This window comes from Hordeum vulgare, chromosome 1H, assembly GCF_904849725.1.
Source record: "Hordeum vulgare subsp. vulgare chromosome 1H, MorexV3_pseudomolecules_assembly, whole genome shotgun sequence".
NCBI classification, from domain to species: domain Eukaryota; kingdom Viridiplantae; phylum Streptophyta; class Magnoliopsida; order Poales; family Poaceae; genus Hordeum; species Hordeum vulgare.
Window position 1 is genome coordinate 42,065,917 of NC_058518.1, and position 17,167 is coordinate 42,083,083.

At 44.5% G+C, this 17,167-nt stretch overlaps 1 protein-coding gene across 2 annotated transcripts; it reads left to right on the forward strand.

Annotated features, from left to right (window-relative positions):
• The first annotated feature begins 10,161 nt into the window (after window positions 1-10,161).
• Window positions 10,162-15,532, forward strand: LOC123412014 (RRP15-like protein). Of its 2 annotated transcripts, none has more exons than XM_045105001.1 (8): window positions 10,162-10,708; window positions 10,809-10,910; window positions 11,006-11,087; window positions 11,198-11,217; window positions 11,787-11,844; window positions 12,889-12,959; window positions 14,973-15,065; window positions 15,155-15,532. In XM_045105001.1, exons 1-8 carry the CDS (start codon window positions 10,259-10,261, stop codon window positions 15,212-15,214), a joined length of 936 nt encoding a protein of 311 aa, XP_044960936.1. In that variant the 5' UTR covers window positions 10,162-10,258; the 3' UTR covers window positions 15,215-15,532. The 2 variants fall into 2 exon arrangements, with proteins under 2 accessions (XP_044960936.1, XP_044960991.1); XM_045105056.1 differs by having other exon boundaries at window positions 12,892-12,959.
• Window positions 15,533-17,167: the final 1,635 nt, after the last annotated feature.

Consider the following 17,167-nt stretch of genomic DNA (forward strand, 5'->3'; position numbering starts at 1 on the left):
CCGAGAAGCAAATAGCATTTGCAAAATACTTCACGACCCTTCCATCACAGTATGACTTACACCATAAGCCAGATGACTATGCACGCGCATTGCAGAAGGAAGTGAAAAAGAGCAGATCACCTCCAAGCCCTCCACATGACGTCGGCCAGCACAACACGAGTCCATCTCGATCACCGCCGCCGGACTTGGGTCGTCCGTCTCCGCCGCCGCCCGCTCCGGATACTAAGCGGGAGCGTGCCACCAAGAACGCTCCGCCGACGATTCCTAAGCCATGGAGCCCCCCAAAGCGCAAACGATCGCCCCTCCCAAAGGTACCTCATGCTAATCTTTCTATCAGACCATATGATCGTACCCCCGAGGAAAACGCCAGGATAGCAAAGGAACATCATGATGCGCAGATGAAAAAGAAGGAACCCGAGCCCCGCCCGGAATACACCGAGAAGCAAATAGCATTTGCACAATACTTCACGACCCTTCCATCACAGTATGACTTACACCATAAGCCTGATGACTATACACACACATTGCAGAAGGAAGTGAAAAAGAGCAGATCACGTGGAAGTGCAAGTGCGAGCAAATCAAGTTCAACTACAAGAAAGAAAAAATCAGACGTTCCTCAGCTTGGACAACATGCCAAACAGTCGATCCCACCCCTCAAGGTGTTAACCGAGAATGTTCCCCCTCCGGTGCAGGGGCAAGATTTTGAGTTAGCAAAGAAGTGGGCGGCTGAATGGGGTGTCTCGGTTGAAGATGTTCTGGCTTCCCAAGACGACAGGTTACCCAAGGCTGTGGTTGCCCCTAAGCCACAGTTTGTCATGGGAGAGCCTTTGGTCAGCAAAGATGATCTCCCAACAAATATGCGTTACTTGCATACATGGTACTTAAGTGAATCAAAGAATGGGAGAACGATGATCGTGGTGAGTGTCCCACGGGAGTACTACGGCCGCCTCGAAGAAATCCATATCGACTTTGATGAACTCTTCCAGATGTACAATGACGACGCCCTCGACAAATCGCTTATGAGTTGCTATTGTGTGTAAGTTTTTCAATTCGTTGTCTACATATAACTTGTTTAGTTATTTCAATTCATTGTCTATATATAACTTGTACTCTATTATGCAGAATGAAGATTCTGGATTGTAAAAAAAGAACATCATAAATATTGGGTTTATTGACCCAGATAAAATACATATAGCGACGTTAACTGATAAACCCAAGGAGACGGAGGAAAACCTTCTAAGGTTTCTAACAAACCAAAATTTCTATGACCACATACTGTTTCCATACAACTTCAGGTGAGGGTCTTTACTCTGTTGTGTCCATTCACTTATAAATGTAATTGATAAGTTACTGACACACACACACACACACACACACACACATATATATATATATATACACACACATGTGCAGCTTCTATTGGATTCTGTTGGACATTCAAATTGATAAGGGAAGAGTTGATGCCTTCGACCCATTATCGAGACCCTTGGAACAGTTCCAAAGCCTGCAGGACATGCTCCAAGGGTAATTTCAATCATTATTGTGCTCTATCGGTCTCTTTCGATGATTTTCTGATATATCAATTAATGAAAAACTTAGCAAATCATTATCCTTGTCGGGCAGGGTTTGGAAGCGGTTCAAGTGCGTGACTCCCGGTATCGAGCCTGAGAAGCCGACCTTTAGAGCGGCTCAGGTAAGTAGTAGTATGATATACTTCTATTTTCAACACATCTATGATGCTAGATTATTATTTTGATTATATATATTCTATTCTCGTAAAGTGCGACCAGCAGCCACGGGGAACGCATCTATGCGGATACTATGTTTGCGAGATCATTCGCACGTTTACCTCTGAGCACAAGGATCACAGATTCGACGTAAGCAATGAACATTCACACCTCTATTTTTACCCGTCATTCTTTGTTATCATGATTGATATTCATATTCATCTCCTCTTGTTATATAGTACACGACCATGAGAACGAAGGTCCTACCAGAGCAACGCGCGATTGCTGTTGCACAGGAGCTTGCGACCTTTCTGAGGACGGAAGCTATAGATGACAAAGGAGAATTTAGTGTAGCTAGGGGCCATTACTGATGTTCGTCCATGTAATCGAATAGACGGGCTCTAGTCCCGATAATTCAGATCTGCATATAATTGTATATATATGCTCGCTTGTAAGATAAGTTAATCTTATATATATATGCATAATTATTTCTATTTAAATTATATGAAAACTAATTCCCGAACACCAAACAAGGCATCACGTTAATCTCCCGAACACCTAAACCCTAAAACCCTAAAACCCAAAAATAATTTCATTCGAAAAAAAAACCAAAAATAAGCAAAATCTGAAACTCTTTAGTCCCGGCCCGTGTAACGAACCGGGACTAAAGGGCCTGCCCTTGGGGCGCTACGAGGCGCCCACGTGGAGCACCTTTAGTCCCGGCTTGTAACAGGCCGGGACTAAAGGTTAGTCCTTTAGTCCTGCCCCTTTAGTCCCGGTCGGTGAACCGGGACTAAAGCCCTTACAGGCCGGGGCTAAAGGCCCCGTCCCCACTAGTGAACTTATTTAGATCCGCCGGTGAAAGGTAAGAATTTCTCATACTTTAAACACTTTCTTCTAATCCCATGGTGCTATTTTCGTCACAGTGCAAGAATCCACGTGCCCTAGCTTAGCTAATAAGATAGAGCAAGCAGACCAGTGGCGCAGCATAAACGAAGCCGATGATGGCCTTCCATGCTCTCTGAACTCCAATCGAACCGAACATAGCACATACGACCTTTATTTCATTTCCAAAAAAGCACGCATGATAAACTTCTGAAAAGAAAATTCTCCTTGGCCTTCCACGCTCTGTGAAGCCCAACCGGATCGATCGAATCGTACGTACTCCCTCCGTTCCTAAATACAGGACTTTTAAAGTTTTTATTAAAAGACTACATACGAAATAAAATGAGTGAATTTACATTGTAAAATATGTCTATGTACATCCGTATGTAGTTTATAGTGTAATCTCTAAAATGTCTTATATTTAAGAACGTAGGGAGTACGTGCCACCACTCCTATTTTCCAATCAATTGTAAATTCGTCGAGGAATTTCTCCTTGGGCGCGAGAGCGACGTGCACTCGCTAGGCGGCAAGCGCGTGCGGCCAAGCCACCACCGGCCGGCGATGGACGTCGGCATCGGCGAACGCGCGCACGTACGTAGGCGTGTGACCCGACGACGGCGACGGCAATGGCCACGATCGCTTGCGGTGCGGGTGTCACCACCGGCCGGCCGGCCGGCGAGCGAACCGTCTCGTCGACGACTGACTGACCGCCCGATGTTTACCATACAGCTATGGAAGATGCCCTGGTCTCTCCGGTGCCATCCGCTGTCCTCCCTGGGCTCCTTCCACACCACACACACACACACAAAAGAGTTACTGCTGCCGGCTAGTTATTTTCTGCTTGGTATCGTCTGAATATATGTGGTGGATTAAGGAGCAAGTACATACGTTTGACATGTTTTGAAGCAACCTCTTCCTTTTTTGGAGAGCCTGGATCTTGTGGTCATGTCAGCCAAATCCCGTGTTTTTCCTCTGACAGCGGCACTTATCTGTGACTCGTTCCATGTTAAGACATGGATGCGCCCCAACATTCAGGCCAAAAATGATCTTAATCCGGGTTTTTTTCCCCGGACCATGCAAAATGAAGACCTTCTTTTTTCCAAGAACCTGTTTCCAGAGACAGAGTGGTGTGGATTCAGAAGCAAAGTGCGTCATGTTATCATGGACAGTGGAGTTGCCTACCTATTTGTGATCGAATTGTCATGGAGGGGAGCGGATGAACGCACGCACGGACGCCGGTTTTTCCTTTGCTTGCTTCAAAGCAAGAAACGGAATTTATCTTTTCCTTTTTTCCTGTACACATATATATAGATGCATGAATTTGGGATGGCTGCAGGTGGTTATTTGTAATTCCGTGGCCACTCTCTCTGTCTCTCATCAGATATTCTAGAAGGGCGTCCAAAAGCGTCCCTGTCGAAACATAAAAGAAAATGGTAGCACTGTGGTGCATATTATTACCCTCAAGTCAAATTTCTACAACAGGCGCGCACTGTTTCTGATGAGATTTGCCCCCGTCAAATCCATGGACTTCGTTCACGGGATCACAGGGTTCACATAGTAAAGAAATTGTACGTTTGGATGGCTTTCGGTGACGCTAAACTGTTTTCTAGCTCTCTCCGGTCGGCCGGTGCTGATTAATCAAAGTGGAAAAAAATGGAAGAGGTGCCTGCGTTGTTGGGCGTCAGAGAGACAGAGACCGGTGCTTCTGTGGAAGCAGGAAACAGACTGGATCCTGCATGCATGAACTGGGGAACGCAAGCTCGTGATCCTGCTGGCTGCCTTTTCATCATGTACGCGGTTGTCGTTCGACGGCAACAACCGATGCTTCACTTGATGGATGATGATGGTGGTAACAGTGGGGTTTAGCCCACCACATAAGCACCGCACCGGTCTCCAAATTCAACAGGTCCCTTCAACAAAAATTCCAGTTATGGAATGAACTATGCCAATTTTTAAGTATTTGGCACGCGACCCCATCCGGACGTCCCTTTGAGCCGGATTCTATCTGTTTGGAGCGATAATGGAACTGCTCATGTCCAGATCGATCCGTGGCCGGGTCGATGTGTCCAACACGCGACCGCACCCCAAATCGTTCGGGATGGACATGACATTTTAATAAAATTGGAAAAATAAAAAAATGCCAGAAAAATGTAAATAAAATTCAAACATTAATAATTCAGCGGCCCCACGGTCCACGGTTCTTAATTAACATAACTTAAAAAACAGATAAAATGTGTCGCCCCGCGCTGCTGCCGTGCCCGTCGTCGTCTTCACGCGTCGCCGTTGTCGTCATCGTTGCCAGTGAGGTCGACGTACGATGGCATCGCCCAGAGGTGGGCCGGCGGCCCCTGAAAGGTTGGCGACGCTGGCGGCGCCTGCACCACCTCCTCGTGCGGCGATGACTCGCGCTCCGGTGACCGCGGCGGCGTGGGGCACCAAGGCTCGGCCCTCACTCCCTCGGCCATCTCCGAGGCCGTGCACGACCACGTCCAGCGCGGGGCCACCATCTCGGGGGGGACGCGGCCACTGGCTTCTCCTCGTGCACCTCCTCCTTCACCGCCATGGGTTGCTCCTCCGGGATGGCCACGTCGCCGGCCGCGGAGAGGGCCATCATCTCCTCCAGCCCCACCCACCGGCGCTCATCGTACGTGTTCATGGAATCTTCCATGACACGCTGGACGAGCCGGGCCTCCTCCTCTTCGGTCATGCGAGGAGGTGATGGTGGCGACAGAGAGGGCGACGACGACGAGGTCGGCGTCAGGCCGCACACCCGCGTACGCCCGCGCACCTGGGGAGGGCTCGGAGGGCACGCCCGGCGCTCTGCACGTGCCCGCCACTGGCTGTTGTGTTCGCCGGTAAAATTGGACGTGCGCCACACGCCGTGCTCATCGCGAAACCACGTGTCCCACAGGGGGGAATCCACGGCGTACCTCGGGTCGTAGTAGAGGTCGTCGGGGAGGCGCCATCAGCGGCGTTGGATCTCATCGCGGCGGGCACGGCCGCTCGTTGGCACCGGCGGGATCGACACCATATCAACGGAGAGGTGCCAGTTGTTCGGCAAGTGGACGTCGCTCCAGGGAACGGCGTCCTTGTCTCCCAATACCGGCGGCACACATCCGCATGGACGTACTGTTGGGAGCGCGTCGAGGGGCTCGGAGGTGCAATGGAGAAGGTTGCCGGAGCAGGCCTTTGCGGAGGAGAAGAACGGCGCTGCTCGCTTGCGGCGCAACGGCGGCCGGACGAGGACTCAACCTCGTGGTCGTGCGCCTCCTTCCCCTTGCCGCCGATGCTCCACCATCCCGTTGCTGCCGGTGGTCGTAGAGCTCGAGGGAGGGGAGAAAGGTAGGGTTTGGAGCGGGCGCGGGCGTTGTGTTGGTTCCGAGGAGGCAGTGGAGTGGGCGCGTCCGCTGTGCCGGTCCACGGCTTCCCCATTTAAGAAGGACGGCGACCGCCCGCGTGAGTGGATGACAGACGGGGCCTACTGGGCGTGCGCAGTAAATACGGGCGGTGGAAGGTAAGTGGTCGCCTGCCATGCGTCCCCGACGCGGACGAGAGGAGGGCTCGAGCGCGTCTGCTCGTTGTGCGCTAGGACCCAAACGGGGCGCATGTTTGCGCCAGAAATGGGTTGGCTTCTACACAAAACGAACGATGCGTCCAGGACAACGCGTGTTGGACCGTGGGGTTTGTCCGTTTTGCCCCAAACAGACTGGGCCGGACCGGATGGGGTCGCGCGCTAGAGTTGGCCTAACATAAGACCATTTTGCAAGCTACCGTCTATTTGGTTTGAAAACATGGGTATCGATTTTTTTTAAACGAAGGTAAGATTGCCTCGTCTATTAAATAAGAAAAAGGGAATTGTCCATTTAATTGTGAAAAATAAAAAAGCCATTACAACAAGGGCCATGCCCATTCTCATAGTGTGAAACACCGACGGTCAAAGCCCACCCTTATCGATGACATGTCGAGCTAAGGTCAGACAGCGCAGTTCCGACTCCGACGGAGAACTCCGCGTATCAACTTTTGGGTATGCTGAAAAACTAGAAAAAAAGTCCGGCTACCCAAATTTTGTATCGCCTCTGTTTAACATAGATTTGGTTAGCCAAAATTTGGGTCTCCTATTGAAGACGCTGGAGCATCTTCAAACAACGTTTTGCCAAAAACCAGCTATAGCTCCACTTTCTCTTAATATTCTTTTGTGAAAGAAAATAGCCGATCTTCAAGGCAGTTAACCCTCTTACAATATACTCTCAATTTGTGGCACGCCAAAAACTACGTGGAAAATTCCTCATGTTGCCACCTAGCGCCACATACACCACAGTCGTCGCCACCCATAGTGCCACCGTTGACAGGGGCGGAGACGGGGGGATGAGCAGGGGCCTGCCCCCCCTAACGATCGACGAATCCTGAAGAATCTATAGCTCCGCCACTGACCGTTGATAGAGAGATATCTCATTAACACGTTAGGGCCAGGATTTGAATATGGCCGCTGATGGGGGGCAAAATAATCTCATCAATTTCTAAAAACAGTTCATTGAGTATGAAAAAAGTTCATGAATTTTAAATTATGTTCACCAATTTTCAAAAAAACTCATCAATTTAAAAAAAGTTCATTGATTTTTAAAAATGTTCATAGGCTAAAACATAGACAGGATCTCTAGATAGGCCGGTCCATTGCGGAGCACAGTTTGCGCCGGCTAGCAAACTTTTCCTGTAACGGGCGCATGTGGCGCTAAATGGGATTTTTCCAGATCCCAAGCTCAGTGTCGACTCCAGTGCTCCCTAAATGGGCTGACTCAAGAAACATAGCTAATTGGGAAGCTGCTTCCTTCACTCATTGTTTCAATTTCGTTTTCTTTTTATACTTTTTTTTGTATCAAAAAATATCAATAATATTATAATTTATTGCGTACAATGTTTACTTAGTGTTCCAAAAATGTTTATGCAGTGATAAAAAATATATTGGTTTAACATTTAAAATGTTAATGGCATTAATGTTTTTACATAAAAAACTGTTCATTTTTTGAAAATAATAATTGTTATATTCATTTTTGTTAATGTATTCAGTGTTAAAAATATATTCTTGCAACTTTTAAAAATTTGATAACATTAAAATAATGTACATAATTTTTTTTACGCAGGAAGTAAAAACTTATAAGTAATTGAAAATATGTTTCATAACAATCAGCAAAATACAAGTGAGATTTAAAGAAAATGTGCACACGTTTCAATTTTTTGTGACAATTAAATTAATATTTAGACAATGTACAAATAATGTTCACCTAGTTAATTAAATTATCTTGTAAAAACTATTTTTTAAGATTTATTTGAAGTTTTGAACACATATTTTAAAATTCCAAAAACATGTATTTGAAAAACAAATACATCATGCATTTAAAAAATGTCCTTGTGTATAAAGAAATACACAGTGTGCACTGAAAAATAGTAGATACATGTTGGTTTTAAGAAAAGAAATCATAGGAAACCAATGCAGAAACATATAAAGTTAGATAAAACCCGTGAAAGTAACACATAAACCACTACATAAACAATCAGTTAAAAAACCGTGCAAAAAAGGTCCAAAGTATTACTCTCTCCGTTTCTATATATAACTCTTTCTCAAAATTTTAGTATGAACTACATACGGATATATATAAAGATATTTTAAAGTGTAGATTTATTCATTTTACCTTTAATGTAGTTTGTAGTAAAATTTATACAAAGACTTATATTTAGGAACGGGTGAGTAAATAATAAACTAAAAAATTGCAAAAAGAAAAGGTCAAAACTACCACATAAACAAATATGAAAGAAAAAATTGTGAAGAAACAAGCAAAAAATTTCTGGAAAAACTGCTCTCCCCGAACCGTATTGAACCGACCCTTGTGTCTCCGGTCCAAGGAATACTTAGGACTAGCAGCGGTCCATTTCATTTGCTTTTAGCCCAGCCGAGAACAACATAGTACTTCTTCATTCGGCCTTATCACAGATAAACCCAAAGTCCTAAATCCCCGTTCCCAATACCCAATTACACGAGACACATTGACGCCCCCTACTACCACTCGACGGGTAGCCATCTTCGCACGTCACCAGCATGACCGCATTGACTACCCACCGCCTCCTGCTTGCCACACAGAGCACGCCTATGTATCACTTAGAGCAACTCTAGCAGATCCCGCGTCCCGTCCCGATCCGAAAAATAACCGTTAAAATACGGGTCGGGGCGGAAAAAATCTACCCGATCAGACCCTGCATCCCGCCCTGGCCCGTAAGTATTTATGCGGGGCACGGTAAAATCTCGACCCCAACCCACGTATTCGCGGGTTTCCACCTCGTCGCTGCGGTGCCTCATATATGAGCGAAAGTGGTTGGTGGGGGGACATTTCAACCCGCGCTTTCCCCATCAAAGCATATTCCGTGATGTTCTTTTACGTATTCGTTATGCGGGGTATGCATCCACTTCCGTGTGCACCGGCCCGCATAGACGTTTTTACGTGAACTGCAATCACATTTTGCGGGCCAGACGAATGCGGGATTTGCTAGAGTTGCTCTTACAATGTTCACAATGGCAGTGTCGCCTGGAATGTTCCCTAAATGGGCTGCCCAAGAAACATAGATGAGTGAGATGCTACTTCGTTCACTCGTTTGTCTCGATTTTAATTTTACTTATTTTATGAAAATATCATAAAATACTTATATAAAAATCTGAATAGTGTATGTAGTGTTAAAAAATGTTCATAAACTTTTGAACCTTAATGGAAATATAAAATCTTCAGATATTTAAAAAAAATTCGTGACATTAAAAATATTAGTTCACTGCTAGTAAAATAATCATGCAACTATTGATTTTTAGTTCGCTTTAAAATGTACATATAATTGTTTACTTGCTTTATATATATATATTTATATGAAAACTAAAATGTTTGTCAATTTATAAAATATTTACGTTATTAATTAAAGTTTTTTAACATTCAAGAAAATATAAATGACATTTCTAAAAATGATAAAATGTTTCAATTTGTTTGGTGATATTTAAAAATATCATTTATTGAATGTTAAAATAAGTTTCACCTTCTTAAACAAATTATGTTGTGTCATTTAAAAAATAACACATATATTTAAAAGTAAAAAAGTTTAATTGAAAACACATACATCTTGTATTGGAAAATTTCGAACATGTATGCAAAAATGTCCACCTGTATAAAAAAATATACAAAGGTGTTCTGAAAAAAACCAGACACGCATTGAAAAAATATTTTAAAAACCCATAAAAAACCGATGAAGAAAGACATAGAACCAGAGATAAACCGGTGAAAGAAACACATAAACCAGTACAGAAACAAACAGAAAAAAAAACCAGGTGAAAAAACGGGTCAAAAACTTCCTGAAAAACTCCTCCCCCAGGACCCGTATTGGACCGGGTTATCTGCCTCCGCTCGAAGGACTAGCAGCGGCCCATTTTCTTTGGTTTTAGCCCAGCCCAGGGTAACACCCTACTTCTCCATCCGGCCTTACCGCACATAAACCCTAAATCCCCGTTCCCCATTGCGCGAGCGCGCCACCACCGCCGTCGTCGCTGACCTGCAAAGGAAGGGGAGGCCGCCGCCGGGAGGCAGAACCCACAACCCGTACCCTAACGAGCTCCATCCATGGCGGACACCCCCGCGCAACCCGCGCCGGCCGCCGCCGCCGCCGCGAACCCCCACAAGCGCAAGAACAAGGGGAAGGGCAACCCCAACAAGAAGAATAAGAAGCTGAAGGGCCCCGACGACGCCACCCGCCGCCGCCGCAAGCCGAGCGCCAAGTTCCTCAAGCTGCTCGAGAAGCGCGCCCGCGACTACAACTCCGACGACGACGACGACGCCGCCCAACCCCGGCCACGGAAGTCACAGCCACGACCGCCGAAGCAGCGTGACGCGGCCCCCGATGGTGACGGCGACGTCCAGGAGGCCCACTCGTCCGAGGAGGAGGGGGAGGCATCCAGCTCCGGCGGGGAATCCGACGGAGAGAGGGCGGTCACCATGTTCCAGGAAGGCTGCAGGGCTTTCCAGGTCGCCTTCACCAAGATCATGGAGAAGAAGCTCGGCGACAACCCATTGGTTGGTTATTACTTCCCTAATTCTCAACGTTTTTACATTTCTCTCATGGTGATGCATAGCATAAAAGGGGGGCACTAACACCTTTTCTTCTTGTTGCAAGGGTCCAATTCTGTCAGCGGACAAGAAATTGGTCGCCGCCAAGTTGGCCGAGGAGGCGGACGAGCACAAGTCCAAGGGAGAGGCCCGCAAGGAGAAGCGCATTGTATGCCACACCTCATTTGCTTGCTCGCTAATTCGGCATGCCCTTAGTATGTTTTTGTGTTCAGGGCATGACCTCTTGTTTTGTGGCGAATGCAGGCTGCACAGAAGGGTCATAAAATACCTGAGAATGCTATTGACAACAAAGAAAAGATGCTTATCAAGGTTGCAACCCAAGGAGGTAATGTTCTGTTTTCTACCATGTCATTTTGCCTGCGTCTGATATCAAACTTTTCTAAACTCACCCCTTTGCCCTCCAACATCTTTTCATGTACTCTATTGATGATGCAGTTGTCAGGTTGTTCAATGAGGTAAGCACACTTGTCTTTCCTTAACTGCTAGACATACATGTTGCTCTGTTTGTTGTGAATAAAATTGTTCATTCTAGGAAGCTCCCATGGACTCTTACCTTGATGGAAATCTGTGGTTCTAATTGTTTTGAGCATTCAACAAAATATGCTATGCCACGTTAGTTATTTCTGAAGACTTAGGGCAGGGCTCCATGATACCTCTCCCATCTCTGTCTAATGAGCAATATATGGCAACTCCCTTACATATCATACCCGGTTCAATTGTCTGTATATATTCAAGAAAGAGATTTGCTTACTTCACGCTGCAGTTCCACACTTAGTTGCTTACATACTGTGGGCTTATTTGATTCAAACGAATTTCATTAGGGTTTTGGAGGATTTGAATCCTTAGGAATTCGTCTGGTGTAGGTTACTTGATTAACTTTATTGGAATCATTAAGTATTGGAACCTGTTGGAACATTTAGGTTCTTTGCTAAATATTCCCTTGCACTGTATTTTGTATACACTTTGAAAAAAAATCATGTTAGCTAATTAGTAAGTCTTGAAATTTGTTTTTTTTCCTTTTCAGGTGAGCAAGAGACAGACTAGGAAAGGTTTGAATCCATCAAGAAGTAAAGACGTCAAATGTATGAACTTTTCCTTTTCAATGCTATTGACTTCCTCCAATATTTTAAGATTTATTTAACTCCTTCATATACTTTTTTGGACTTCTAATTTGTGGATGGCCAAACATCGTATTACGTTTCCTATTAATTATCTGGAAAAGGAAAACACTAGTGGACATGGGTCAACTCAAATAATTTGTTGACAGGATGATCTAACATGTTTCTTGTTAGACAGAACAGTAGTCTGAAATACAATTTGCTGTATGAAGTGCCAGCTAATCACCACTATTACAATCTGGTTATCTTTATCCATTTTTGTGCTGTTTGAAACAGATCAGCCTTATGCAAAACATGTTAACTGCCTCTTCTTTCCTTTCTGCTTTGAATCTGTATCCAAGAATGAAAATATCAGCATGCACCCATGACCCGGTGTCATCACAATATGACTTATAAATTGGTGATGCGGGTGTTGTTATTTCTGAAGTCTTGTAACAGTAGTTGCTGTTTTAATCAAGCTTGAAAAGAATTATGTGAAATCTTCTTTTCAAACATCTCAATGGCAGAGTGAAACTTGTGAAAAACAATGAAATTTGGTGACCTGGACTTATAGTTTATCAAGCCTTTAGCTAATTAGGTGCAATCTGGAGCTTCAAAGCTCAGGTTGATGTTAGTTAGAGTTGCAACGGACATGATACAGGTCTGCTCTCTACTCTATAAACACCACCATTTCATGGGCCACTGAATGACCAAGTGTTGGGAGAGGCATATAACTGCTTACATTTTAGAGGGTTTGAATTTGACGATTTGATGTTTGACTCAGTCATTGGTTTGTCTGTAAGAACAGTAGATGTGCATTTGTTTGATAATTTGTAGACAAACTTGAACATCAATTAGAACTAAAAACAGCTGGAGATGTCACCTGCTATAGTTCTTTTGATGCTAGGACACCATCATACCTACCCATGAATGTGTACATCATGCCTATCTTCTGTGTTCAGTTTTGATGCTCACAACCATTTCTATACTGATATCCAAATGGGCTGATTGGTTTCCTATTCGTTCTAGCAGCTTTGGCAAAACACTCTGTACCATCTAACGAAGGACAACAAGGGCAGGGATCTTCCAAGTTCTCAAAGGTAGTTATACCTAATTCTTTCTTCACTAAGTGATTGTTTCGATAACTAGTATGTGAAACAAGCATGAGCGAAACCAGTTTTAAGAGGATTTTTAGGAAAACCTGTTAGGTTGTTGTTTTGTTAAAGCTGATTTATAGGATACTTCGTTTGGACTTAAAAAAACTTCAAATATCGACGAGAGTATTAAATAGATTTTCCTTCGTCCCTGAACTCTCTCTCCCTCGACGGACACATGTGATGTTGCTATTGAAGAAATACTGCATTATCTCTGATTGTGAGGCCGCTGCAGTAAGCAGCTGCTTCCTGCTGACACCATTATCTTGCTGAGATGGAAATCACAGCTTTGGCTGAGCACGATGCCTTCTCCATCCTCCGCAGTGACCTGAGAGCAACACCATGAAAACCGTAGGAAGTAGCATCACTGCTTGGAGCTATTGTCACGTTGTCTGCATGCTTTGTGGTAGGAAAAATCGATCTCCTGAAGCAGTAGCTTGCCCGTATGCATCCTCCACGGGCAGCCAAAACAGCAGATTCACATGGAAACTGTAGTTACTGATGAGGACCATGGGAGTGGGCTGGCTGTGGAGGATGGCGTAAGTGGCGCCAGCGTGCAAGGGTCGGCACTGGCATAGGGCGGAAGCGAGGGCTGGTGACAATGGGCGAGGGCCGGCAGTGGCATAGGGCGGAAGCGATGGCTGCGATCATGGGCGAGGGCCAGCAGCGGCGTGGGGTGGAAGCGACTTTGGCAACCATGGGTGAGGGCCGGTAATGTCGTGGGGTGGAAGTGTCTGTGGCGACCATGGCTGAGGGCCGATAGTGGCGGAGTGGGGAAACGTCGGCGTTGACCATGAGTAATCATTGCAAGATGATGACTGGCAGGGGCGGCACAATCCTTCATGGTGGCGGCATTAACGTCACGGCAAGAAAATTCCGAGACTGGCTTTTGTATGTTCATGAGAGAATGTGTTTTTTTGTAAAAACGACCATTAGTCGATTTTCCATAAACACAAAATTGCGAGTATAGGCGAAACAAGTTCTAATAATCCACAGATTTACTACGATAAGCAGACAGAGCAGACAGGTAGTAGTGAATTCAGGTTTTGCTTGTACTGCAGCCATAGTCTTAAACTTCAGGAACAGACCATCCCTCCTTGTACTATAAATACAGCCCAAGAAGTTCTGGCAATAGAAATCAGTTTTCCACTCACCAATCAAGAGTCCCGTGCTAGTCCACAATTTTTTTGCTAGCTTGCTCATAGTGTCCCCTGAGTACTCGCAGTTCGGCACCGAGCACTCACAGTTAGGGTTAAAAACCTCGGGGTGAATTCAGTTTTACTTACACGAATTCTGTTAAAACATGCTATTTAGACAACACCAAAAAGTCTGTCAATTCGGTTTAGGGGCTTATGGTACAAGGTATTAATGTTGTGTTGTCCGATTAAACTAGTGTGTCAAGCAGTCACACTAAACTTCCAACAAAAATCGGATTTTGAAACTAGTTATTCGGTGTGCAAGTAAATGAAACTATGGATGGTCGAAACATGTAAGCTAATAGCTGGAAAAAATTACCACAGTGCAACTTGACACGAAACATTAAAGCAAAGCCTGTTGCGCACCACTTCTCTTTTGCATATGAATGTGACCGTGGTGGCATAGTGGAGTCTGATCACTTCATGGCTAATTTATTGAGTCTAGCAATTTTGAAAAATGAGGATTGCCATGAGCCATATAAGACAGTAAAAAGCTGCAGGATGTACGAGTAGTTGGGGGATAAATACCAGTATACCCACCATAATCATCGGGTGAACAGGGGATCCTATAACAATAGTAAAGAAAGCTGGATCATTGGTTTATCCAGCTAAGCTGCTAGTTCGCTGGTTGGTGTAATTAACTAGCTGAACTGCAGGTTTCTAAGTGAATTTTGCAACATATTTTAATACAGTATTGCATATATAAGTGAACTTTACTTGTAGATTTCTGTGCATGTAAACTCATAATTGATCTGCTTATTAGAATATTGGCAAAGGTGAAGATGAGCCAGGGTGGGCCCCCCTACGTGACACTTACATGCTTGGTTCGAAATTGAAGGACTGGGATAAAGCACAGGTAAAAATCCTCTAGATGTAGCATTATTTGGTGCGAGTACAACAACACATGCACATGTATAATTAACTAATGTTTTGTTTACTGGGCAGGATTCTGATGTGGCTAAATCGAGCGAGGCCCCTTTGGACAACTTTTCTGATGATGAATAGGAAACAAAATCTATTCCCGTTTGCTGTATGGATGGCGATTGATGCTTTTGGATGGCATCCAAGAGCGCAAGATTTTGGAGAGGGGAAGCGTGTCTGTGATGTGGTTTTCTCTTACTAGGTTTCATTGCATACATCCAAAAGCCCAAGATTTCTACATGCAATCCTTGTAGTTTTAGTTTGTCTTCATCCTTGTATCACAACAAAATTCTTGCAGAACTGTCGTCACAGCTTAATGAGTATAATTATTTTGCCCAGAATTCTTTGTAGGCATTAAGACAAACCTGATATTTTTGTGCTGCAATGATTTGTTGTTGAAAATCCTACTCCCTCTGCCCTGAAAAGCTTGAACTTGTCTAATACTATTTGTCCGAAGAGGTTTTTTCTGGCATACAGACAATTGTAACTGCAATAACTGTATGAATTTTGATTTCAAAGTGTATAACTCAGGATTAAGAAATAACTGCTTTGCTATGACCAAACTTTAAGGTTTAAGCTGCACACACACACACACACACAAAGGATTGATTGCCAGTCTTCTTTTGATCTCAGAAGCTCTATCACTCATTCCCATTGCCCATCAGAAAGTGCACCAAGAAGCAGAGACATCTTATCTTGTTCATGTTGTCATTCTGGCGATTCATTGAAAATTCCTGATGCCTTCTATGCCTATATGGATATCAAATTTACATCTCCGGTGAGTACACAACATATAACCCACAAAACAGAAACCTGGAACACAAATAAGAATGAGCTATTTTATCCTCGGCGGTAGACATTGACATAAAGTTATTCGCCTCCAGTGGGTGACTGGCTATGTATCTTTTTGTTGTTTGGGCGGTAGACATTGACATAAAGTTATTCGTCTCCGGTGGGTGACTGGCTAAGTATCTCTTTGTTGTGACTTTGGCCCTGTTTGGATACTCTAGCTTAGCTAGTGGTTAGAGTTAGTTTCTATCTCATGACTAACCCTAAATTAACTCTAACCAAATAGTTGTTTGGATGGAAGGGTTAGATTGACAATAGATGCACTTTATGGAAAGAGAAAAATGATTTTTTAATGGACCCCGAGAGAACTAACTCCAATTAGCATCTTTTGGCTGGTGGGAGAGAGAGAGAAAAATATTTTTTAATGGACCTCATCAGAACTAGCTCCAATTAGCACCTCTTGGGTGGGATAGTTTTTTTGGGTAAGTTAGATGCAACTAGCTCCAATCTAACCCTTATGTTTGGATACTTTAAGGCTAGTTGAACCCCAACTAGCTCAAACTAACTCTACCCCATGGATCCAAACACGGCCTTTGTCCTTACGTAGTTGAGCGGGAACTATATTAATCCTTAATTTCATCGGCCTTTCGGGGTAGGCCAGATGCTATAAGAACTTTACCAACCATTCATACAAGCGATGATTTATCCCGAAAAGCAATTTTAGAATACATAGTATTTTGGGGTTTAATACATATACAACATACAAGCCAACACTTGCAACACCGAAAAAATAACTTTGCAACATAAACACGCAATTTGTAGCAGTGCTCATGATCATGTCAACATCTTTTCTATGTGTTTGCAGCAAAACACGAGGGAGAGATAGAGAGCAAACTTTTAAATAGCGCGCTATAGCGCCATTATACGCGTCCAGGCACACGCCCCGCTACGCGAAGTTTGATTTTAGCTAAGACGGGTTAGCGTGCTAATAGCGCGCTAGAGGTCATTAAGCGTTGAAATTGGGCCTTAGCGTTAGCGTCCCGCGTCTCTGGCCTAGAATTTTTGGTCGAAAATTAAATCGCTACGCGGACCAAAGCCCAAGCCTACCAAGTAGAATACCCCAACCCTCCTCTGGAGCTAAACCCTATCCTCACTCCCGTCCTCTTCTCACGCACGAACAATGGCGGCGGTGGACCAATGACCAACCATGGCGGTGGCCTCGAGCTGCGACTCCCGCGAGTGACCTTC